Here is a 27075-nt window from a genome sequence, read left to right on the forward strand (position 1 = left end):
CTCTGGAAAGCGAAGAGCTGCGACCCAACACTGTGGCTTAGTGAATTCTTTAACCGAGTACCACTGTTCCAATATGGAAAAAGAAAGGTAGTCCAGCAGAATGTTCAAATTACCGTCCGATCTGGTTACTTTCCCATACCATGAAGATGTTTGGACGCATTCTTGACAACCGTATTTGCGAAATCGTCGAAATAACCGTGAATCAAGCCGGATTTATCAAGAACTGCGGAACTACTGACGCAATACACGTTGCGCGGTTACTCATGGAGAAACACCGTAAGAAGCATCACCCTCTTTACATTGCCTTTCTGGATCTAGAGAAAGCGTTTGATCGTGAACCACACGAACTCATCTGGTATTGCTTACGACAACACTTCGTGCCAGAAGAACTCCTGCGCTGGGTTCAATTGCTCTACCACGATCCGAAAAGTAAAGTTCGAAGTATGGCGGGTGTATCAAAATCGCTTTGTGTCTCTGTTGGTGTTCATCAAGGAAGCGCCCTCTCACCACTCCTCTTTGTTCTTGTTATGGACACCGTCACCGTCCGGATATCGAACGTGCAGCGCCCTACACACTGCTTTATGCAGATGATGTTTTCCTAGCATCTGATAGCAAAAATGATCTCGAGCAACTTGTTCAAAAATGGAATGATCTCCTCATGCAACACGGTCTCAGATTGAATTTAAACAAAACTGAATTTTTGACTACCGATCCCCATGAAACAGGCACAGTCACTGTCAGCGCACTGTTGCTTCACGCATTAACGCAGCCTGGATGAAGTAGCGTTCCACAATGGTGTTCTTTGCGATCGACGTATCAACAAACGTCTCAAATCTAAAATTGTCGTCCGTCCAGTCGCTCTCTATTGTTCTGAGTGTTGGCCGACTATAAAAAACAATGAACGGCGTCTTGCGGTAATGGAAACGAAGATGCTACTTTGGACTAGTGGTGTCACATGTTTTGATCACATTCGAAATGAGGATATCCGCGATCGACAACGGTGGCTTGATACGCTGGATGGGGATTTGAAAACCTCGAGATTGCACCCAGATCAGGCATTCGATAGAGCCAAATGGCGAAGCCGATCACGACGAGCCGACCCCGCTTGAGAAATATTCCCTAAATGGTATCGTCATTTTCATGCATGCATTTCAGCTCTCTCGAACTCTTTCCAAGAAGCCAAAACTTTGCTTAATCTGCAGCCCTGGGCCATGTGTTTCTAGGCCGATCCACTTGTTTACCTCTAGAATAGGATGACATAGCCAGCAATGTATATGTCGCCCTTTCTTAAGTGTGACCTATGCACTGTCACTTCCGCCCTTTAATCAACACAACTACTGATACTTGTTCTATATGCAGATTTAGTTATTCGTTCGAAATTTTCTCGCACCTCTTCTCTTCTGCACCGATATCATGGTGGAGACAAATGTTAACGAAGGTTTGGTGCCTTTAAGTAACTGTGGTGTTCACTTTCCATCTCCCATATAACACAGAGGGAACATTGGAGCAGAACAACCTCAAAAGGATGTTGACGTTGAGTTCAGCAATTTTAGACAAGAGAAAACAAAACACTTCCGTTGTCCCTAAACAAAAGTTAGATCGCTTTGGCCGCCTTAGGCTTGAATTTACTAGACTGCTTTTGTCATGAATATAATGCATGCTCACGTCGTGATTATGAATGTACATATGTATATAAGGTGGCAAATAACACCTGGTGACTAACCACTTCGGTCGCGGTGCTGCCAACAGAGGAAAGGCAACACCTGGAGAATTGTCACTGCAATAGCTAAAGTTATATGAATTGTCTGGGAGTGTCAACCAAAGTTACAGCTCATTCGTCACACACTAAGCAACTTAATTAGCTACATCAGTAAGGGAGTAGTACATTGTGACGCTCGAAATTTCAACGTTATTTCATAATTATTTTTAACAAGAAAATAATATGGGTGTTTTTTATGATAAAAGTAGACTCATTAAAAAAATAAGGTTTCACTCGGGGAAGCACACAGCCTGCTGTACTGGTCTGAATTGAGAAATTTTTTTTCTATTCTGCAGCCCCGTCCAAATATACCAAACTTCAAATAGGGAAATATTTTTTAAAAATAAGAAAATTACGAATTAGTGAAATTTTTTATTCAAATCCGTGTTTTTTTTATGTTAAGGTGCCAAAAAAATATTTTCCATTAGAAAATTAAATATTATTGAGGTTACAGAGATCGACATGGATGTGTAAAATAAGGGATTCAAATTTGGACTAAATTAGTTAAATAGTCTTTTGTGAGTGCTTTTCCGAAACGTTGAGAGTGTGGTTTCGAGAATAACGCGTTTAAAGTTTTGACAATCGAATTTTCGTAACAAAGGTTACTAATGAGATCTTTTTCGTATACTGTGTCGATTTCTTATTTTCTATAAGTACATGTTTTCACGTGATACTTAGACCTCCAGTCAGATGAATATTATAATATAGGATCAAGGACATGCACGGGCGGACAGATTCACTTTTAGAATACATGCAAAGTATTGTGGGAAGTGAAGTTACATCTCCAAAAATCGCTGAGAAAACAGCGTGCCTTGTGGAAGAACGTGCTGTCAAAATCTTTGACTTTTGCTGTTAAGGTTTGTGGTCCGCAAAAAAAATACGGTCCGTTTGAGTTATGTAGCTAAGCCAATGTGGAGCTTAAAACTCACAACATCTATTCTAGGAAGCTACGAAAGACATTTTGCAGGATGTGATTCAATACCTTTCCAATCCGATGCATTGTTGACTTATAGTTGTTATTGCGTAGATAACATTAAAATTGAAGTTCGAATTTAATTGGTTTTTAATTAGAATCCAGTCATTCTTCTTTTGTTCCTTTAACACTTTTATTGGTTACGTTTATTTTCTCGCTTAAGTTTTTAAATGAGTTCTTCTTGAGGAGCAGAGATTATAAATTAACATTCAAAACGAAAGGTCAATTGTGAATTGTCCGTATTCTGTGACACTGATTAAGGATTTGATATTGCTTCCGTGGTCACCATGCAAAAAAGAACAAATAATCGCTATTAGATTACCTCAATTTGAATATATGGCTTTTCCAAGGGCAATCGAAGGGCAATAATATAAATAAGAAGTGCCATCGACTTCTAATGGCGAAAAGACTAAACCAGGAGATGAAACCCGAAAGTACAAGGGGGAACCTACCGGTTTGGGGTCCAATTAAAGTGGAAATTGACACAGTGACATTGTCATATTATACATATCATATCGCCGCGTTCTACCTAATCGTGTTGAAAGAAACAAAAGTGAGATATTAATTGAATTCACTATTGCCACTAGTTCTTCCGATTTATTGGCAGAATTTTTTACACAAAATAAAGCAATCACTTTAAATAATGATATGACTGATTTCAGAATTTGCAGGAGAATAAATTGTCACAACAAATGCAACCACGCGCACGCATGCTCAACTTCTACGTAAGATGCGCAGAACGCTTCTGCGACCTTGATTGGAAAATTTGGCCTATCGGAAGCCATCCTTTGTTCCCATAAAAATTTAAAGCATGTACATACTGTTCCTCGTTAGAGGTAAGACAGCATCTGATGACTCACCTTTGCTTTCAATGAAAACAGTCAATCGCTATTTTTGTTTAGGGTTCCTAAGTCCGCATCCAAGAGCACTTGCGGAAAGAGGCACAGTGGAAACTAACTAAACTAACCAAATTGTTTCGAATATAAGCCGAGTGGGAGGGCTATCAACTACTCTGGCGCAAGCTTAGAAGGAAAGGCTTATTAAGAAATGCGCGGCAATTGCTCCTGGAGAAAAATGTCAACAAAGGGGTGAAAAACGGGCTGATTGAACTGGATGAGCTCCTGGACAGGATTTCATATTATAGGCGGACATGGAGAGTAAGAGAAAATCCGCAGGAAGCAGAAAAAACCGCGAGAACACTACGAGCACTAAACGAATCGCAGACAACCCATTGCACAGCATACTGGCATATTAGGTACAGCTGCCATCTGGCTTCGGGACGGCACCCTCCTTAGGGTTCTTACCCAAAAGCCGGAGGGACGGCTTTGTCTGGATTAGGTGTTCAGGGACAACGTGTTTTAGTGTCTATCTTACGTCGAATGAGACGATGCCGGACTTTCGACGCAGGCTTGATGCTTTGGAGGACGCTATCTTCGGCACACATGGGCGGATCCTGGTCGGGGGTGACATCAATGCTAGGGCACTTGAATGGAGCATTTCTCATACAGACTCTAGAGGGAAATAAATTCTGGAGATGGCGGCGAGAACAGAACTGGTAGTTCTAAACACCGGATCCACCCAGAAGGGCGTCGAGACGTGGCAAACCTTCAACGTATTGGTGGACAGTGGTAATCGTAGAGCTCTGGAAGGAATGTCACAGGTTTCGCCGCTTAACACAAGGTCTAAGCGACCGGGAGGAGGCATGTACAATAGTGACGGAGTACAAATCAGCCAAAAGGAGACTCCGCAGCGCAATAAACAAAAGCAGAGCTCGCTGCTGGCAAGATCTGTTCCACGAGGTGAATGGGGGCCGGTGGGGACTTGGTTACAAACTGGCAGAAATTGGGGCTCTGCGGAAACCCTATTCACTTAAGGCCGAGCAGATGGACCGCACTATTCCCTGCGCACCTCGTACAGGATGATCACGTCGCGCGGAAAGCACAGAGGACTATCCATTTCTCCCTATAAAAGAGTTGGAACAGGTAGTCCTCTCTATAAAAACAAGAAGGCGTCAGGGCCCGATGGTATTCGAGCAGAAGTATAAAAACTGGTATTCCAACATCGGCCAGACCTAACGCTTGACGCATTCAACGCGTGCCTGAAAGGGGGCACTTTCCCTGCTCGTTAGAAAGTGGCGAGGTTTGCACTGATCCACAAAGGGAATGGCGACCCCGAGTTTCCATCTTCATACCGCCCACTATGTATGCTTGACACTGCTGTAAAAGTGCCCGAAGAGCTCATCAGAAGTAGACTCGATGAAGTGATACGCGCTGCTGGAGATTTATCTTCCCGGCAGTTTGGTTTTAGGCAACTCAAGAAGCTGATGCTGTCATGCAAGTCATGGATGTCGTTCAACATAGTTGCCGAATTCAACGGGTGGTGCTCCACGTAACGCTTGATGTTAGAAACGCCTTCAATTCCATAAGATGGAAAGACATTTTAGGCACACTAGACAATACTTTCCACGTCCCGAATTATCTCTTACGGATATTGAGGGACTATCTGAAGAACCGCTCCCTCCTCTATGAAACACTAGAGTGTCAGAGGAGGATGGACTTCACGTCGAGGGTAGCACAGGGATCCATCCTAGGGCCAGACCTCTGGAACGCTACCTAGGATAGTCTACTTAAATTCGACATGCCAGATGAGTCCCGCCTGGCCAGTCATGCAGATGATGTCGCGGCGCTTGTTGTTGGACGCACTGTCGAACAGGCGCAAGGCAGACTCGGCATATTGATGCGACGGGTAAGCGGATGGATGATTACTCATGGTTTCAACCTTGCGCTGGAAAAATGCGAAGTAGTCATCCTGACTAAAAACAGAATTCCGACCTTGCGTCCCATATCGTTCGGTGAGTCGATAATCGAGTCAAAATCAGCGGTAAAGTACCTCGGGCTGACTCTAGACTCAAAGATGAGCTTTTTTGAGCAAATCAAAGCAGCAGCGAACAAGGCTGAAGCTGGAGTTTCCGCGTTAAGTAGGCCAATGGCAAACATTGGGGGTCCTACGTCTAGCAGGCGACGTCTTCTGATGAGTTGAACGCAGTTTGTCTTGCTTTAATGCGCAAAGGTATGGGCTGAGGCTCTTGGCAAGGAGGTATATCGTAAGCGTCTCGCGCAAGTACAGAGACGGGGAACTTTGTGGGTGGCGTCTGCGTACCGCACTGTCTCTAAACTGGCCCCTAAGGAACGTCAAGCCATATACAAGCGCAAGGGAGATGAGTGAAGAACGGCTCTAACGGCTCTAGACGAGGGGCAGCTTTCGTGGCAAAATGAAACTAGAGGCAAATGAACTGCGCAGCTCATTGGCAACTTAGGTGCGTGGCTGAATCGGAAGCATGGTGAGACTGACTATTTCCTTACCCAATTGTTAAGTGGGCATGGATGTTTTCAGTTTTACCTGCACAAGATTGGAAAGGGTCGTTCTCCCGAATGTGTGTTTTGCAATGGAGTTGGGGACGACGCCCATCATGCTTTTTTTTGCTTGTTGAAGGTGGGATGGGGTTCGTCAGCAGCTCTATTTAAATACTTGGGGTCTCTCTCCAGACAACATTGTCGAAGAGATGCTGAAGAGTGCTGACAGGTGAAGCCATGTTGCCAATTACCTTCGGGTCCTTCTCGTTGCTAAGAAGATAGAGCTCGACTGGCGGTGGAGCCGGATGGCAGGGGGTTGCTTGAATTGACAGTTCTCTTCCTCTTCTACCCTCCCGCTGGAGAATTCGGGGACTAGCCCGAAACAATGTGACAAACGGTCCCAGGCTAGCTTTCTGACAATGAGGAGGTGTTTAGTTGGTAGTTCGACGACACACCGAATCGGGAATCCAACACTGTGTGCGTAAATGCATTCATCAACATCACCAATGGCGCAACAACCGGTATCCGGTCTAAGCCTGAATTAATAAGGAACTCCAGACATCCCGGTTTTGCGCCGAGGTCCGAGGGATATCGAATTCCCTAAAAGCTGTCTGGCGTCCTGACCTACGCCATCGCTCCAAGGCAGAGTCTGCCTCGCCTTCTTTTTCTACCATAGATATTGCCCTTATAGACTTCCCGAGTGGGATCATCCTCATCCATACGGATTAAGTGACCCGCTCACCGTAACCTATTGAGCCGGATTTCATCCACAACTTGACGGTCATGGTATCGCTCATAGATTTCGTCGTTATGTAGGCTACGGAATCATCCATTTTCATGTAGGGGGCCAAAAATTCTTCGGAGGATTCTTCTCTCGAACGCGGCCAAGAGTTCGCAATTCTTCTTGCTAAGAACCCAAGTCTCCGAGGACTACATGAGTATTGGCAAGATCATTGTCTTGTACAATAAGAGCTTTGACCCTATGGTGAGAGTAAATGCATTCACCTGCCCTATTATATAAAAAAAATATCAAAGTAATGTGGATATTTTTCGAAACCACCGTGCAACAAAACCATGTAGTACGTCCTTTGACATACAGTATATCTGTAAGCCGAAAATTTAAGCTTCTAATTATTTCAATTACAATCCTTGGGATTACGTGCTAATGAGGCAGACGGCTTTTGCCTTATACTGCAACTCCTTTAGTGATATTCTGCATAGAATGTGTATTAGATTGCGCAACCGTTCCCACATTGAGATTATGAGGCGGCACATGTAACATGTCAGACCCTAGCGTGTAGAGGAATGGGCAGCCTGGCTCAGAGCATTTTTCACGTTTCCTCTTTTCTTTTTTTATCATAGTCTGACAGACTGGCGCCGTTCTACAAGGCTCACTGATTGGTTTTCAAAAGCGTCACTTACGAAGCTGCGGATATCGCGGAGAATACTTTCCCATAAGCCCTGAAACAACCCGATGATTTTGACATGCTCACAGTGATTTTGCCCCTTAGGACGGAATATGTCTGGCGCTTATTCATACCTTTCTGTTTTAAAAATATATAATACATAGGAGAAGCATTTACGGAAAAGGATAAATACCTGAACATGTCCTCTCGTAATTGACAGAATTTGATTTCCTGACTCGGATCTTTGAACTTCAGTGTCCAGCTGTAAAGATACTCCCTCCTAATTTGCTTATTAGAATTTATCTGGATATTTTGATCGATTAGTTCATCAACCTGAAATTAATTCAAAACACAAAATTATTTGTAATCTTAACGTGCAGCTATTTGTTTGCAGTTTAGAGTCCTGAAACGCTTAAGAGTTTATCTTCCATTAAACTGCAATTTATCCAAACTCTGCCATTCAATCAATATCCGTTTAGTTCCAGTCCTAAACCCATAGTCTCAATAACCAAAATTTAATTACTACCCAATGACGTCAACAGAGCTAAAATTCCCTTCGAGCTGCTTTGATGTTATTAGATATTTTTGCTTGCCCTTGCTATGCTATCCTGGCTAAGGGTAGGAGACACGGACCACGTCGGTCACAGGGCAATTGAATTTTACTCACTTCCTCTTCGGCAGAAATGGACACTCGATGGTCTTGCTTGGGGTTACACATAAAGGATTCGGATCGAATAATTCCCTCCTCTGGCTCATTAAGCTGAAAGCAATTAAAATTATAAAATTTATTTGGATTTATCGAGATTATGCAGTCTCTGGAGAGGACGAATCAAGCAGGATTTTTACGATTATTTTTATGAAGAGTGATTTCTAGTTAGGCGTCCACATTTATTACGCTTGGAGTTTCCAAGTTAGGTAATGTTCGTTTTTCCACGAGTTTTGTTTGACCATTATTTTTGCGGAAGAATGCGGGAAGAGTTAACAGCTCCCTTCCAATCAATTTCGATAAATGAAGTTAAACTTACAAATTTCATAACGTTACTCCTTTGTCAAATTTGCGTACCTAAACATTGTACTTCATTCGTGAATGATTAGGTGGTGATATAAAACCTGCAGGTATTTGAATAGTCCGTTCTTCATATAAATATTGATCGCTCTGAATCCTGCCAGGTCCAGCTAATGTGGGATGTGTTAAACCTTAATAGCAAATACGAACATTTTTAAACGGTATTTCCGGTGTCCAGTCTGTGGTCGGGTCATCCTCATGAATCGTATTTTTAGATTCGCGTTTGGCGTCATTGTTATAGGAAATAGACTCGTTGGGGTTGATGTTGTTTACTGTGTTGTTGTTTGTATGGGCGTCTGATAATTTCGGCTCTCGATTGTCTGGTTTCTTCTCGGGGCTGTCGTGGATGATAAATCGTCTGCGCGGTCTGCAATGCAAAGGAGGCAGTATGAAAAGTAAATTCATTGAGATATTCGATAGCTGTTTTCGCCAAGCCCTAGATTCGCCATTTTCTTATGAATCATACATCCAAAAACTAGAGCAAATATCAAGTAAACAAATAAAGCTAAATTGCGGTAGACATTGAACCTGACTATTTTCTCTGAGGAAACTTCTTGCACTTCGTCACTGTTTGCTGAAAGCTTCAATATCAATATCCCTAGTATTTGTACAAGAGTTGCTCCTGAATGATAGGAGGAATGAATTCATCTGTGGACTTATCTGATTAAAATATCAATATCGTTACATATCTCATCTGCTTTGTTGGTTCTAGTAGAATTAGACGAATATGATATATATGTAGGCATATAATGCATATTTGTGCCACTGACTTTTGCATACTTGGACATGTGTAAATACATCTTAACTTCCGTAACCGGGTTCTGATTTGGAATAGAAGATGATGGAATCTATTCTATTCTGAAGGTTTGCCTATTTGTTTTAATTCAATCAGAAACACATGAATATGAAGTGGATGTTTTTCAAAATATGGTCATGAGAAAATGATAGGACTCAGTACTTTTTGGAACCGACTCAACTTTTAATATTATAATAGTTGAATATTGAAAGAGTGGGGACTCAAAATGCACGTACCATAAAGTAAGCAAGTCTCACTTTCAAAACATATGAAAGTTAAAGTCACTAACATCAAGTTTCACGCCAATATTCTGTGCCATATGTATCCCAGGATAGTCGGTTAGTGAGTCGCTTTAGAATTAAGTGTCTGAGAACAGTGGGGGTAGGATACAAACTCTTCGGAAAATCGTAGAGGAGGTTACTTCACCGGTGTGCTGGATCTTAGATTGTGGAAGCGTTTTATTGAAGGTATGAGCTATAAGAACCCCTGTCTTATAACAACATGGAAACATTCTCACACTCCAAAAAACGAGAGTTGCAGCTAAGCAATTTACGACAGTCAAAAGGCCAGCCAATGAACGGTTTTGTAAGGTTTTGTTTCACACAATTTATTAAATTAGTTTCATTGTCAGATGGACATCTGCTCGTCTGTCATATCGGATTTACTACTCGGATTAGGCTAGAGCTATTGTCGCGAAATTTCGTAGGAATATGTGGTCTGTGAGCCATGCAATGAGTTGCATTATTTTGTGTCGGGTTTTAAGGGGGCTCCCCATATATGTGAAAGGTGGGAACAGCATTTTTTTTCAAAGAAAAAGCTCATGCAGGGTGATACCGAAAATTTCTTTTAAGTTCATTCTAAAAGTTCAAAATTTGGTGACAGTAATAAATAAATGATAATATTAGACTTAATTCTGAGGCAATCCAACTATTGTTAACAAAGTTATAGAAGGTCAAAGTTTTGTATTTCACATGAATTGATTGCACTCTAATATATGTGTTTGGAGACATATCAAAGAATGTTTTGAATTTTTAGCTGTGCGCGAGTGGAAAAACGTGCATAGAAAGTTGCTGATGCAGGGTGGATACAAAAACTTTATATCCGAAGGGTCAGGTATCAGGCAGCACGAGTAAAACATGAGGAAACAGCAAGAGAATCGTATCTTTACAGGTACATGTGATTTTAGTGGATACACTGAAGGCAACATTTCAAAATACTTTAGCTTTAACTAATGAAAACCGACCACTACCGCACTGAACTATTGTGAATAATAGCCGGTCAAATGTTAAACGTTAGGTCTCCTCGATTTTCCAAAATTTCAGATGAAGGCAGCTGCTATATAGAATGGCTTTAAGATAGAAGCCAAACTAGCAGACGATTAACGTACATAGATATATGGTACACAATAGACTGATAATCTGAAGGAGTGCGCTAGCATTCGGATTGATAATGAATCAATCTATTATTTATAAAATATGATGTTTTCCTGGCCTCTCACAATAAAGTTGATTCACAACAACTTATCCAAAAAATGAAATGATCACCTCATGCAGAATGGTCTGACACTGAACTTAAAAGTGTTTTTGAAAACCGGCCCCAATAAGACAGACAGTGATAACGATCTTTCGAGAACTAAACGTTTTAAATATCTCGGATTAATGCTACTAGCCAAAGGTGAACTGTGCCATGAAGTTGCTTCACCCATCAGCGAAACCTGATCCATCCGCCAACTGCCGTTCTTTGCGATAGATATATCAACCAAATTCTTAAATCTGAAATTTACTGCAGTGTGGAAATTCCTTGTTTCGGCTCAGAATTATTATAATATATTTCTTTTTTCATATGCACTTTGCTACTGAGGTGATTGTAGTTTAAAAAAATTTTCGTAACTAGTAGGGGGAAGCTTGGTGATCAACTGCCAGGGATTGGCTACCTCCGTTAATCGAGGGTTTTATGCGAATTGTGCCCATTGGATAGTTTGCAGTTGGGGAGGGGGGGGGGGGGGATATTCAGAATTTTGGAGACATCATCTCAGTCAATGCGGTAGGACGAACCGCAGTCCTGTCGAGAAATGGGCAAGGGTTCCAGACGCATAGACGGTATCAAGACGCAAGTAAATTTGCATGAACAAAGCAAATACGTGTCTGCATGCTCATTATTGACACCCTTGCCATCCTTTATGCCATTAAAGAATTTGTATGATTTGATGACCGGCTGAAGAAGCTCACTACTATATCAGCTTGACTGATTTTTGCACCGCATGCGCAACTTCAACTCGAACAGGTCGATTCGATTCCGAGAAAGATGTCTTGTGGCAACTTCTCGCTACAAACACTGCTTGCTGATGACTATATCGTCATTGCGGGCCACCTTAATGGTCATGTAGGGAGAAAAAGCAGATGGCAAACAGTGCCATGGGGGAAAAGGGTTTGGAGCACGAAATGAGAATGGTGAACGTATATCGGATTTTGTTATCAAACTATTTTATCATCTTCCTACATTTTATAGAGGAATAGTAAAACGTAAATCGACTATATTCTCATTTACTTCAAAATCGCTTCCTATGAGATCATCGCACCTCAACATCGTCCATTGATTGCCGTCTTGTGAACCATCCTCCGCATTGGCTCGCCTTAGGTGATTGCCAATCATTACAAATGTCGAAGAATCGTGGAATCAAGTTAAAGGCACGATCCACAAAGCAGCTTGTGTAACCCTCGGGGTCACCAAGCGAGTTAAGCGATTCATCAGGCAAGGTGTTTGACGTTGGAATGGCTATGTTCAAATGAAGGTTCGCGAAAAAAACAACTCTGCTATAAGTTTCTCGACGATAAAACGCCAATTAGTAAATTTACAAGAAGGTCAATCGGGAAGCAAAGAAAGCAAGCAAGATTTTTACGATAAATTGGCCACACCGGACGGTGAGAAAGATCTGTCATCGCGACTAATGTCGAGGAGGCAATAAAGCCAACGAAATTGGGGAAAGCAAGGGATCTGATGACATCGTATCTGAGCTCTAGAAACCGAAGAGCTGGGACACAACATTGCGGCTCAGTGAAATACTCAACTGGGTTATTGAGGAGGGTAGAACAGCATCTAACTCGCAAGAAAGAAACATCGTTACAATATGGAAAAAGAAGTATAGTCCAGCAAAATTTTGAATCCATTCTTGGCAACCGTATTCGCGACGTCGTTCGAAACTACTGACGCAATACACGCCGGACAGTTATTAGTGACGTTTTCCTAGTGCAAAATAAAGATGATATTGAGCAACTTTTTCAAAAATGGAATGAGCGCCTCATGGAACACTGTCTCAGATTGCATCAGAATAAAACATAATATTTGTCGATCGATCCCTATGAAACAGGCAGTGGCCTGCCCAGAACTGAGCGATTTAAATATTTTGGGTCAATGCTATCAGCTAATGGATGCTTTACGGATTATAAAAGACAATGAACGGCGTCTTGCGGTAATGGAGACGAAGATGTTATAGTGGCATAACAACTATTATTACGTCCGAGATGAGTATATATATGTCCGGATAGCTGAGTGGTTAGAGCACAAGGCTGTCATATGGAAGGCCGCGGTTCAAATCTCACTGGTGGCAGTGGGATTTGTATCGTGATTAGACGTCGGATACCAGTCGACTCAGCTGTGAACGAGTACCTGAGTCAAATGAGGGTAATAATCTTGGGAGAGCACAATGCTCCTACAGTGTACTGTAGTGTACCGTAAGGCCTTGAACGAAGTGCTCTAACACACTTAAGGCCTTGATCTAATATAGGTTGTCGCGCCAACGATTATTATTATTATTATTATGAGTATATTCACGACGGATATGATGTTGCACCGAGCGTGGAAAAATTGCGCGAGAGACGTCTTCGACAGTATGGTCACGTAATTTGCGTTAATGAGAATTCACTTCCGAAGATTAGTGTGAACATCGAAAGCGATAGGAAGAGAAAAATGGAAGATCTCATTCATGCGTATGAGGCGAACTGATTGGTTAAGGCAGTTACTTCATCAAGTGGTATATTTTGGTGGAAAGGACACTTAACCAGGATGAGAACAGAGGTCTAAAAACTTTTCGATCAGCCGAAACTTATCAGAAACTGGTCAAGGTGGAAAAACTCACTGATAACATATATTTGCGATCAGTGAATTAAAGCAAAACTACTTTAGGAAATTCTTTAACCGAATAACATGAGTCACAAAACTATCCAGTCTATATAAGATTTATACAAAGGACAGAGCAATATCTGGAGGCAGACCAAGGTTAAACTAGATAGCCAAAATCACAGACAACTTAAGGAAAATCATGTTTGAAAACTGGAAACACAAAGTAGAGGACCATATGGTAGGGAGAACAATTGCTGCAGAAGCCAAAGCTCATCGCGAGCTGTAATTTTCAAGCTTTACGATACTTGTCTTATTTTCGAATATTTAATTTTCAGTTCCTTTATTTTTTGCTAGGGCACTTGAGCCGTTTCTCTACAATGGCGGGGCGTGAATCGTCTTTTGGCGTTATGTCATCAACGGTTTTAAAGCTGTGCTGAATAGCGAAGTTATAGAGATTTACGCAGCCGGGTTATTTGATCCCCTATATAGAGGCGAAAATCTTCACGGGTGAAGCGGTATTCTTATTGTCCCATGAGTAGGGAATATGGAAAGACTTTAAGGAAACACTATTTTTTAAACTATCGCCATGAGAGAATCGAATTCGGTTAGCTGGACGCTTCTGGTATGAATGGTTTTGTGTATTTCGGCGTGCATTTATCCCATTAATACGTAGCACATAATATATGCATATATTATGTGAGAATATTTACTTTGGCGTGATATTGATTTTCAAAGTCTTGAATTTGCAAAGAAGCGACAAATTTGACCTAACGATGTTAGTAGTACTGCGATTCCCACCAAACTGGTAGGACTATGCGCTATGGTGTAGTCTACACACGAAATTTCGTGGTGCTAGGATGAACTTAATGAGGGTTTGATGGCCAATTACTAAAAATTATATTAATATACTATAATCAAATTTATTTGAATAGATATTGCTATGGAGGGTGTTTCAGAGCCTAGGCACCATATAGTTCTCTTGATTTTTTTCAGATTTTTGGGTTGGGTAATTTCTAAGAATGGATCTGTGACAGAGATGATCAATTTCGGCCCCCCGCACTCCTCACCTTTCTAACAGAGCTAAGACCGGCATCGGAAAGTACTATTTGAGACCTTTCATTTGATACCTCACAAATACTATATTTGGTGAAAAAAGATGTGCACCCCCTTTTGCATTATGGAGACCTCCCCCCTCTTAAATTTGACCTAGAATGATGTAATTCACTGTATGCGTGAGCACTTACAGTTGCTACCTTTCCACCAAATTTCGTATGAATCGCTACAACCGTTTCCGAGAAAAATACGTGTGACATACAGTCAGGAAACCGATTTTAATAAGGTCTTGTTTTACATAAAACCTTAAAAACGGCCTTACATTTCATTTACATCTCATCAGTGCTCTCAAAATTAAAAAGAAGATACTTAGCGGGTATTCTTTAAAGAAGAATTTGATTTGAAACTTCGTTTCTATTCATTTCATGAAGGCTGGATCCTGCAGGATCTCGTATTTTCACGAAATTTCATTTTACTCTGCAACGTACTTTACAATTCTATAATCTTGAGATCTTAGCAATATTCTATAATAGCTCATCAATTTGAATTTTAATGTCAAAAGCGTGTAAAATATTGTGGAATATTTATTATGGGCATAGAAACCCCCCTCCAACCATTTTCTCTGTTGTCTAATTAATTGTCAATTTAATTTCAAGTTAATTTATTTTTCAATAGTAAAATAATAATTATTATTTCAACTTTTGTATAAATGAAACGCAATTTCAAGAACTCAAGAACCACACAACCGACGTGAAGAAAAGCTTTTTCATTTTCATTTCCTCACTTGCCAGATATTCCAATTGTCGAAGCGAAAACCTAAAGGAAATCAACCACTGCATGGATCGGCCGCAGTTTTCTCCAAGCGTTTTCAAAATACCTTTGCGGGAAAACTAAAAAAGTTCAACGTTGATGCATCCTCCAGGACTATCCCTAAGAACTAACTACTTAGGTCGACGTAATAAAATAATTCCCCGTCACCTTGATTTTGTTTTTTAAGTTACATTAAAAGGTAATTTGTAGGTGCCCCTAAGTTCTCCAATATTCCACTAAGGATGTTAACGACAAACTGTTCATCTGCGATAATGAGAAACACAATTTCATCATAATTTAATTCTTATCAAATCCTATCACCTAAAATCACATAAAAATGGCACCAAATGAAATGTTCAATGTTACGAAAATCCAACCGCTTTTAAAGATTATTGTAGTTTAAATTGGGATTCCTTGAATCAACATTCCATTGGGTGTAGAGCACAGTGCCGGAAAAAATTATAGACACCCCCGAAAATCAGGAAATCTTAAAACAATAAAACGATTCGCACAAGTTGTGCACGCATCTGAGACGATCGCACCATATTACATTCGCTTGAATAAGTAAAGGAGGTTTTCCGGCGAACACATCAAGAATTAAAGAAACTTAAATTTTAGATAGATTAGGACAGCAAAAAAAAAATTCTCTATTTATTGCGGTGTAAATGGAAGTATTTACACAAGTATTTTCGATATTTGAAGGTTTTGTGTAGTGAATTCATGAGAATGTGTAGAGCAAAGCAGTTGACTGTCAAGGAATTGAAAATTATAAAAAAATGGCCTGAAGAAACTTTAATTTAGAATCTTCTACGATTCTCTTACGGCAAAAATAAGTGCTACCTTAAAAACGTCATTAACGTAGTTTCTCTTAATAATTCCGCTAATCTTCTTTCTTGTTCTTCTTCTTTGTCCCGCTAATACCCTATTTGGGAATAACTAAGACTGAACCATTAACCAGTCGTTACTCTTTAAGGTTTTGTTGAAAACCTACTTTACCTGCTAACACCAAATTCGATAGAAAGGTTGGGACCCACGTATCCGGTGAATTGTATTGCTGATTTTGAACTTAAGGGAGGATCCCAGTAAACCTAAAATTTGCAAAATTTATTTCACCCAATATAGCCATGTGGGGTATCACATCAAAGATCTCGATTAGTACTTTTTGAAGTAATTCCAACATTTGCTGCAAAGGAAAAGAGAGGGAAGGCCGTAGATATACCAACCGCATCAGAGCGCAAGGATTTAAGGGAGGTTTCTCAGCATGAAACCGGAACCTGTTATGAGTTGTCCTCCAATATCCAAAGACAGACATAGCGACTACCAAGCAATCAAGCATATGGTGAAAGCTATTTTATACAATAAACCACGGGAAGATGCGAAAGAATCAAAGCGTAAAGCTAAAATTACTCCTTAAACGGTAATGCAGTCACGCAGGTGATATCCAATCGTATACTCGTGGATGGGCAGAGAAAAATAGGGTCAGGAAAAAGAAGAATAACATCCCGGAAACAAGCAGATTCCCAAAAAACAAAAAGGGGTATGCCCCACTATAAGAAAGTGGCCTAAAACTTCCGTAGGCGGGAGAAATCTGCAGTTCAAACTACACGATTTGTACGAGGCATCCACTGTAACTTTTAGAAAGGTGGAGTTACACAGACGGCGACCATCTGGCTACCAGCTTTGCAGATATGCTTCCTGCGTCTTTTGTACGGACATCTGGCGAGGATATGCATAAGTGTGGTTGATCAGTGTCACCGATGCAGACGATGTGAATCACATTGCCTGGGAATGAAATAAGGATCCTATATGCATGCTGTGCGATGAAGTGGAAGCAGCAAGTGTCCTAAGTTGAAAAAGGCGCTAAATGCAGTGGGCAAATTAGATTGATCTAAATTAACATCAACACTTGCCCTCGCAGACCACCCACTTGTAGCAGCGGCTGCATACAACCCTATTATTATAGTGTTAAGGGAAGTTGCACTGTGCCCTAAAAGAAATATTGTTGCCTTTTTACTAGTTATAGTTTACTTATTATCTATAGTATGTCAAGGAAGTCTATAAGCGGCACGAATTTTAATATATTTCCCACTTCCATGTATTCTAACTTGTCATCTTGTATTAAGTATTCTTCTACTTGCTTCGACCTTCTTTGTACGGAATATATATGTCACACGTCGTACAGGCAGTGTCTTTAGTTGCGCCTAGCTTCCCCAGATGGTAGTTTAGTCGGCAGTGACCAGGGAGTATTCTTACAACGATCGGGAGGTTCTTCTTGGTGAGGTTTAGACAGTCTCTGAGGGCTTGTACCCGTTTCCAGCTCCGCAGAAGTGTTCTGGTCCATGTAGAAAAGTCCCTGCTCCCTTTCTGCCCAATTCGTCCATTGACCCCGGTGACCGATCCCTCTACCAGGTAATCAGCTGGTGGTCTAAGCCGTAGCTTTCTCATAACGCTCACCCAATTTTCCCTATTACTCTAACGTGTTTCAAAGTCCTTATCGAAATGAAACGTCGTTATCATGCTATTCTTTGGTTTCAATAACTTGTGGTACCGCCTAGAAAGAATATCACTTTTCCTTCAATTTAGGCAGCTTCCTGCCTCATTGATAATCCCGACCATTTTGAAGACTGCCCTCCTTGACTGCATCCGCATGTGCAGATGGAGAGTAGTTAACCCTTGAAGGGGTGTAACCCTATTTTTCCCTGCTTTGGACCTGCAAGTCCTCGTAGCTTTTCGACAAGTGTTTCCAAAATGCGACTTCAACAGAAATTGTTGGTCTAGTATGTATGTATGCCGGACCAAGCCATATACGATTGTATCATGCAACCCACAAACGGGTTCGAATGGGCAAAAATAGAAGGCAAATACGTCTATAGTCGCTATGCTCCTCAAAGCCTGACGTTGGCTGAATTTAAGGATATGTTGGACAGACCAAAAGTTATCGCAGGTGACTTTAATGCATAGGTCACAGAATTGAGAAGTTCATGGAAGTTTTTGCGCAATTAGCCATTATATTGACTAACGATGGTTAATACTAACCGGAAGGGAGGTCCGATTCAGTTGTGGATCTGACTTTTTTTAGTGCTTCACTAGCTCGCAATATGTACTACACCAGACAATCGTCTTTGACCTGAAGAACAAATCAAACGGTTGGAGACCTGTTTGTTCAAGAATGAGGATATGGTCAGGTTGGTATCCGAAAGCAATTGCCGAGCAAACATTCATAGATATATGGTTGGACTAGGACACTATACCATTTACACCCTTGGAAAGAGTCCTCCGTATTATACAGTCCATCGCGACGTCATGCGACTCTCCGTTGCCGAGAGTTATATTTTCGGCAGTAGAAGGCCCAACTGCTGATAGAATAGTGAACTGTCTGAGCTTCGGTCGACAGGTTATCGGGCCAGACGATCGACCAGAAAGCAATGAGTAAGATTGACTAGGATATAAAGAGCGTGTCTACGAGGAAGCTTGAAGAAACCTGAAGCTAACTACACAGCGAAGCAAGCGGAACTGCTTCAGAAAACTTTGCACAGAGACGGTTATAAGTCCATTGAGTATGCCTTACAGGGTAGTGATGGGGAGATTCAAAGTTCAGGAAGCTCCACAAATTACATGTCCCCCCTGCTACTTAAAATCGTTCGTTCGACAGTAGAAGGTCTGAGAGGCTTATCACTGGTTTAGCTGAAAGTGCGATCCACGGAATAGGTGGCACTAGTAATCATTGCTTAGTGATTAATCTTAACATGTAAAATGCATTCAACTTGTTTAGTTGGAACCTTATAAAGATATCTTCGACGGCGATTAGTGTGCCCAGTTACTTAACTACGCTTGTTGACAGGTACGACAAAGGCAATGGACCCAGAGATTATATTGTCTCCACGAGTGTTTCACAGAGCTCTGTGCTGGAACCACTACTGTAGAGCATTATGAATGATGATGTCCTTAACATCACGGTTGCTAGCGGGGCCACAATTGTAGGTTACCTCCGTGATATAGGGGTGAATGTTATTGCAAAGCATCTCGCTGCTGAAGCTTATCATCATTTCAAAACCAGCAATCAAATACCTTGGAGTGATGATAGACACGAAGCTGAATTTCAAGCAGCATTTACAACATATCAGCACTAAGGCGTCCAATTTTAGCATGGCTCTGGTAAAAACGATTCCAAATGTTGTTGCCTGCTATGTAACCGTGGGCTACTTATAGCTAGAATGGTGAGCTCTACACTTCTTTACGCAACGCCAGTTTGAGCAACCGCACTGCATACCACATGCAATGCTCGAAAGATGAGCGCAGTTTATGAAAGGCCGCCTTAAGTGGGTCCTGTGTTTTTAGATCTATCTCAGACATCCAAGGCGACATTTTGGTCAACGAGATGACGTGCATCTATCATGAATTCCGTTTTTCCTCTGATCGGCACGTGAAAAACGCCGAAAGGGTGAAATAGTTAAGCAGGTGGCAATAAACTTTGGGAACGGGCGAAAAAGGGTCAATTTATCCTCTGCATCAAGGTGTGGACGCAGAGATAAACTATGATCTCACAGAGTTTCTCATGGGATATAGCGGATACCGTAAATACCTCTATAGGTTTAAACTGGACAGCTTACCTAACAGTCCCAGCTTCCACTGTGTTTCGGAGGACCCGCAATAAGTCTTCTACCATTGTCCTAGATTCGCAGTGGAAAGGAAAAGTAGAAAGGAGGCATTGGGAAAGATAGTAACATTGGAAACTTTAATTCGGAAAGTGTTCGAGTGCCGGAGAACTGGAATGCGGTTGATCACATGGTGTGGCGGATTCAGGGCAGGTTGAAAGAAGTAGAGGAGGCGAGAAACGCGCGGGTTCGAATGCAATCGATGAGCACAGGAAGAGTCATGTTCACCTTGCCACTGATACTCTGCAGTGGTTCCGCGGGGAAGAGGATGCTTTTAGTGAGTAAAAATCCCACACGCTGGAACGTACTAATGGCCTTGCCAAATTTCCACCTCCGACAACAAAAGCAGGTTAAATATAATGCAAATATCATACTTTAAAATTAGATTATCTTTAGAACAGACAAAAACACAAAAGCGATGCTTAGTTGAGTCGAGAAAATGTTCTTTGCAAAAAATAAAATAAGTAAATAAACAAAATAAGGAGGGAAAGATACCATAATCTATGGTTGAAGTGCTTGTTAAACGAATAAAAGTTATTTATATCATCCAGTAACCAACAGTTGGTGGCATGTGTAAAATATGTGCAACGGAGATTTCACTGGAAAAGATAATTGAATTCTGGATTCCAAGGAGTGAGAAGTCGATTCCGAGGTGAAGAAAAATGAGGATAATCTGGAATGCAGTAAAGGGAGAAATTCCTAATACAAAATTGTTGCGCATAAATGTAGGCCAATAATGGCCATCTTTTCATCACTACTGCAATACAAAATGGAATACATATTTCCACAGGCTCATGACAACAGGCGTTGGCGATCCAATAAAATTGTGACACTAAATCGTAAATAATTATGAACTTCTGGGAAAAACATATTTATGACAAGAGATTAGAGTGGAAGAGTCCTCGAAACGATTGGCATAGAAAATAAAACTTTTCGGAATCTATCCTGAATGAATGTGGAGGTTGATTCAGGATGGGTTCATTAAGTGCAAAGAAACTTAATTCCAACCTCTTTGGCGATTCTCTTCGTTACTATTCGAACAACACAATACTTTAATAGAAACAATTTAGAACAAAAAATGGCGAATCCAAGGCTCCCTTTCTTTAATACCTTAGGGGTTCGGTTCTTTTTATGAGATACGTCTTTATGTTGAGCATTTTCAAATGATTATCCCGACTCCCGCCGTCGCCAGGCTCAACTTCGTATGCGTCGTTCAAACACTTCAAGGTCGCCTCTGATATGTGAACTCGTCTTTTGAAGGAAAGACAAATGTTTAATGCAGACTTGAGTGTTGAGAATGGCATTACTTACTTACCCAGGCACTCCACCGGATTCCATATGATTGGCGATAATAACATCGTTGGACCATACATCAAAATGCCACTTCTTGTTCCCCAGCACGCCACACATCACTGATCCACTGTGAATCCCAATTCTCATGTTCAAATCCACCTACGAGTCGTCATAGAACCATCTTATTAGTAACGGATGCAGACCATACTTACGGTCGGCTGTGATTTACGTGTGTGTTATGACGGACATCTTTGATGGCCTTAATCATATGTAGTCCTGTTTCCACGCTGCACACGGCATGGTCGGGGCGAGTTTTCCAGTTGTGGCTCTCGAACATGGACACGCAATAGTAGCAATCACCAAGCAGTTTTATCCGAAGACAGTGATTATCCTGTAAGTTGAATTATAATAATTTCGTTAGAAGCTGCCCAGTTGAAGGGGATGACATAAATTTCTTGCGTAACAGACCGTTGCGGAATATAATTTCGTTGGATTGTATTTCGCAACTTTTTATCATGTGCAGCTCGGTTCAAAGTTCAAATATTCTAATTTAGCGGGGAACACTGGGCTCCACCCAAGCCCGACCTTACCTCAGCGATGCGGTCAAACCTAGCGAAGAGGTCATTAAGTATTTTCACTAATTGCTGGGCTGATGTTTTGCTCGCCAACTCCGTAAAACCCTGTTGCGTGGAATAATTACAAATTAATTTCTGGTATTACATGCTGAATTCTTTGTTTATAAAAGCAATTACCTTGATGTCGGCAAAAAGGATACTGACGTTGTTCATGTTGTACACGTACAATTTGTTGAATTGACTATCGCCTGGATCGGTTTTGTACATTTCCTTTCGAATTTCGTTATTCACAGCTAACGGAAGAACTAAATAAAATAAATTTATTACTTTCGGGCGCTTTGGGCTGAGTTGTTTTATTGCGAAATTTGAGTTTGGAAGTTCTACAGAAAGTCAAGCGGTGACGTGTCCATTACAATTTACAACAATTTCAAGACACCAAGTTCAATGTTACACCTCAATAATCTGGAAAAAACTTCGAAGGTCGTCGAATGTGCTATGCAAACAAGTAATTTAATATTTGTACACAGCATTCTAACGCATACTTAAAATTAATCTTGTGGAAATTACGCTCATCCAATTACGATCCCTGGGGGTGTGTTTACGTCAGGACTAGTATAAGCCATTCACATTGTGGATTCAAACAAACGTGAGGTGTTCTTTCTCAGGTGGACTGTTTGCCAACAACTGTTCAGCAACTTGGTTGAAAATGAATGAAGCAATTATGCGAGGAGAGGTAGGTATAAACTACTGTAGGTGAAAAGTTGCCATTTCGAATTTAGAAAACGTGCAATATGGATAATCTTCCTATCGGCATATCGTGATATGTTCACGCCGCACATAGTAATCCTGCAGATTATTTGCATTAAACAGACATGCTCCATGTTCCAAAGATGGAGTTTGTTATTAGCCCCCCCCCCCCATAATACAGAAGTTTTATTTTTAAAATGAAATTAAATGCCTTTCTACGTCAATTTCATTCCGTTGTTCCGTGCAACATCGCTGCGCTGCTTTTCAGTTGCATATATGAGGACATCTCCTTATACTCAACATAGAAAGGTGTAACTTACTGCATGTGTGGGGGTTCATATTTTCCATCTTCTCAATAACTTTCGTGTCAATCAGTATAGCCGTCACTAAGAAAAGTGCGTGTGATAGGTAGACAAAGGGACAGACGATTTTCGATTGTAAAACAAAACCTTAAAAACGGATTCCCTTAGCGTTTTTGTATAACCTTGTATATTACGTGGTAGTCTATCAAAACTTACCAAAAATCGACATTAAATGAAACTCATAATGTATGGAAGGATCACGATGAACTACCCATTATCATTCAACATTCAACAACTGGATAAATGAATTTTAATTTTTTTAAACGACTAGAAATAGAAAGATTGGCTAACGGTTTCGTCCTATGACCAAAACGAGGTGCCGGTGGACCCATCTGGTCCGGTCCAACATCAAGTAGATGGACTTAGGATCCCTCATATTCCAAACAAAAAAGACGCAGAAATGTTTTTGGCTGACGGTTTCAATCGCAGAGTAAAGGCGATCTTATTAGACACTGCCTTGTGGAGCCGCATGGTGCGGATCTTGTTTGCACATCAAGATCACGATTCTCTTATTTATTGCGTAATATTCGTAAAAATTTCACAATTAAGTCAATTATTTTTACATGTCAATTGAAAACTAACAGAATGAGGCAACATTTGTTAACTTTGCAGGTGCAGTATAATAAATTCAAAACCCGGAAAGGACATTTCATCGAGGTCGTCACATTTGCGGCCTTGGCTGGTTTCAATTAAGACCCACACAGCTTTTGTTTTGAAAGATAGTGACCTCTGACCTCAACAGAAAAATTTATGTTCCATTTTCCTACGCAATTTCTTTAATTGTTCTTTCGGTAAAAAGCTTCTACAAAGTATTAGAAAACTATTCTAAAAAGATGGTGAAGCCGTTGATCAAGGGATATATGAATAGATTTATTTAGATTTTATTTATTTCCAAGTTCCCGATCTACCTAACACTAACATTAATTGCCAAGCGGTTAGGCTGGGAGAGGAGCTTTCATGGTGGTTACCAGTGGTAAGTTATTTAGAAGATCAACCGGGTACACCTCGTAACGTGGAGCGTTTTTGCAAAATGGTTTGAACTAGACTGTGCTAGATTCCCAGGACATGCAGGGAAGCTGTGGAGGATTTAGGCACAACACCTGCAGTAGAGGATACTGTGGGCACTACATGCAGTCTCTCAAGATGTCAAATTTTGAGTTACTGATTAATTTTCCGATCCAGTGGATCATAGTTCACTTTCCTCTCGGCTTATTTTCCTTCCGAATATATATGTCAGTGAAAAAATAGAAAACGTACGCAATGGGTGTGAACACTTTACTGAAATAAAGATTTCACTCGTCACAGAAATTTAGACAGCAGAGCATTTTTTAAATCACCAGCTCAAGCAAGGCTTCTTTGCCGAATTCCAAGGTACTTGTAGAAGTCTGTCTCGGTCTAGCTTGAATATAAATGCTATGTTTGACATGCTGCGCGTGATAGCCTGTCAGGAAGGTTTGAATTCGACACTTGCCTAAAATAAATTCTCACCTGGACGCAGTTGAGCTCTGAGGTGCTCGTATCCTCAGGTGAACGCATTAACAGGGTAGTATGCCACGGTTCATTGACACACGCAGGATATTAATGAGTCAGATGTGTGGGGCGCTGTCAAAAGCCTTGGCGCAATCGATATAGCAACTAGAGAGATGCGACCCTCCTAATAATAATGGACGCTATGAACTTGTAGAGCTTTGGTAGGTAAGTAACCAGTCCAATCCCTTGTCCATTTTAGTGCAGCTAAGAAGGATAGACATTCTTCCAGCCGACCTGATACTATGTCCAATCGACCATGTGTACTCCTAAACTTCTTGTGCCAGAAATACTGCATACGATCCTGGTTGTACATTCTAATGCAGAGATCGTTGAACCTGGTATAAAGGTCAAATTTATCCATATGAAATGGAACAAAACTATGCCTAATATGCCTCACGGCTGAGGAGAGCTTTTTATTGTATTTGCTCGACCTTTTTAGTAGAAGTTGAGGGGTTACAACATCCGGACCATCAAAAACATGACCTAAAGTTAAAAAAGGTTGGGAAACCGGAAGCTCAGCGCTCCAGATATGAAAGGTTTTATTTGTTTCTTCTGTGAGTATATTTGAGTGCAAAACTACCCCACTTGTATGTACCCGCAATGTATATGCATTTAACATGTCAGATTACTCCCTTAAGTGTTGATTTTGATATTTATTACTTTTGGGTTTCAGTAAATTTACAAGGTAAAGACCACTATAAACTATTACTGGGGATGATATGACTCATACTATAATCTATATTACTGGAAATGTTTATAACTCTAGGATAATGGGATAATTTCTACTCAATTTCCCCATAAAGTTAGTAATATAAGATAATTAACTTACTTTGAGCAGATATGGAGGCAGCTTCATGATTTTTTTTTAGATTTTCTGCTTGACAAGGTTTGAAATGGCTCCATTAAAGAAATCATCATTTCCGCACTCCCCACTGGAAAGTACTAATCAAGACCTTTCATTTGATATCTAATATAAATATATTCGGTGAAAAAAAAAAACCGAACACCCCACTTTTGCATGTATGACGACTCCCTCTCTTAATCTCAATGTAGAAAGATGTAACTCACTGCATGTCTGGGCGTTCATAGCTCCCACCTTCTGACCAAATCTCATGTCGGCACAGCCATTTCAGACAAAGAGACAGACAACATTGAACAAATTTTAATAAGGTTTTGTTTTGCAAACAAAACTTTAAAAATGGTTCACCTAATAACAGTAAACGGTGAAAGTGCTAAGAAGAAGTATTTTCTTTATATATGGGGCTTTAGTATTTCACCCGAATGTCAATTATTCTCGTTAATGATGACGCACACTCGTTAATTGGAGCGCAAGGCTGTCGTACGGAAGGTTCCTGTTCAAATCACACTGGTGGCAGTAGAATTCGTATCGGATACCAGTTGACTCAGCTGTGAATGAGTACCTGAGTCAAATCAGGATAATAATCTCGGGTGAGTGCAATGCTGACCACATTGCCTCCTATAGGTTACTGTAATCCACTAGTGTACCATTACGATTCTGAAAGAAGTGCTCTAACACACTTCAAGTTCCTGATTCAATTGGATTGTTGCGCTAACGATTATTATTATTATTTCCGAGTTGTCACAATCTCGGCAAATGCCGGATTTTACCTAATACTAGCACTAAGTGCCAAGCATATAGGCTCGGACGATCCTACCCACTTAAATTATAAAGGTGCGCTGGCGGTGATGGCCGGTGGTACGTCAATCGGAGAATCCGTCGAGAACTCCCCGCAACATTGAGCACCGTTTGCATGGTTTGAACTAGACTGTGTGAGAGTCCCAGGACATCAAGGGAAACGGTGAGGGATTTAGGTGCAATACTTGAAGCTGACAATATTATTGGAACTACAACCACCTGCTCGAGACGCCAAATTTCTTCTCCATGTATTTCCGTTCAATTATGGGGGATAGCAACATTAACAATATACGTGGAGTGACCCGTTTTGTCAACTAAGAACACGTTGGGCTTGTTGTGTGCAATATGGCGATCAGTTAGAACTTGCCGGTCTCAGTACATGCTGTAAGCAGAACTTAGTTTTGACATTTGTTGAAAAGGTGGGGAGTGCGGGGGGTTGAAAGTGATCATTTTTTTAACGAACCCATTCTCAGAACCTACTTAACCGAAAAATCTGAAAAAAATCAGGGGGCTGCCACTGTATGGTGCCTAGGCTCCGAAATACCCTCCATACCGATGCCATACATTACTATAATCTTTAGTAATTGACAGGGAAACCCCCCTTAAGTTCACCCTAGAATAGAATGCTCACAGGTGGTAAAACAAAGTTGCACTAAGCAAAAACAATGACGATAGCAACCAAATATTGAAAACTATTTTAGATAAAGTTGATATTTAACTAAAAAACTTGACAAACAAATTTTTGATAAACTTAAGCAATACAACCTAAGGAGACAAAAATATAACAAGAAAACCAAACAAGTCGGGAAACCGGAAGCTCGGCGCTTCAGGTATGAAAGGTTTTCTTTGCTTCTTTTATGAGTATATTTGAGTGTAGAACTATCCCATTTGTACGTAGCCCGTTATGTATATGCATTTAGC

General features: G+C 40.8%; 1 protein-coding gene across 8 annotated transcripts in view; it reads right to left on the reverse strand.

Annotated features, from left to right (window-relative positions):
• LOC119648927 (adenylyl cyclase 78C) overlaps nucleotides 1-27075 on the reverse strand; it is a 386778-nt gene that overhangs the window by 41898 nt on the left and 317805 nt on the right. For all 8 annotated transcript variants that reach the window (XM_038050837.1, XM_038050834.1, XM_038050836.1 and 5 more), the window contains 8 exons: nucleotides 22036-22163; nucleotides 21874-21963; nucleotides 21513-21674; nucleotides 21306-21442; nucleotides 21101-21241; nucleotides 8708-8924; nucleotides 8159-8251; nucleotides 7685-7824 (listed from right to left, as the gene is read on the reverse strand). In XM_038050837.1, coding sequence (XP_037906765.1) covers nucleotides 7685-7824; nucleotides 8159-8251; nucleotides 8708-8924; nucleotides 21101-21241; nucleotides 21306-21442; nucleotides 21513-21674; nucleotides 21874-21963; nucleotides 22036-22163 — 1108 coding nt within the window. The remainder of the gene's footprint in view (nucleotides 1-7684; nucleotides 7825-8158; nucleotides 8252-8707; nucleotides 8925-21100; nucleotides 21242-21305; nucleotides 21443-21512; nucleotides 21675-21873; nucleotides 21964-22035; nucleotides 22164-27075) is intronic.

The sequence above is a fragment of the Hermetia illucens genome, chromosome 2 (genome assembly GCF_905115235.1).
Source record: "Hermetia illucens chromosome 2, iHerIll2.2.curated.20191125, whole genome shotgun sequence".
NCBI classification, from domain to species: Eukaryota; Metazoa; Arthropoda; class Insecta; order Diptera; family Stratiomyidae; genus Hermetia; species Hermetia illucens.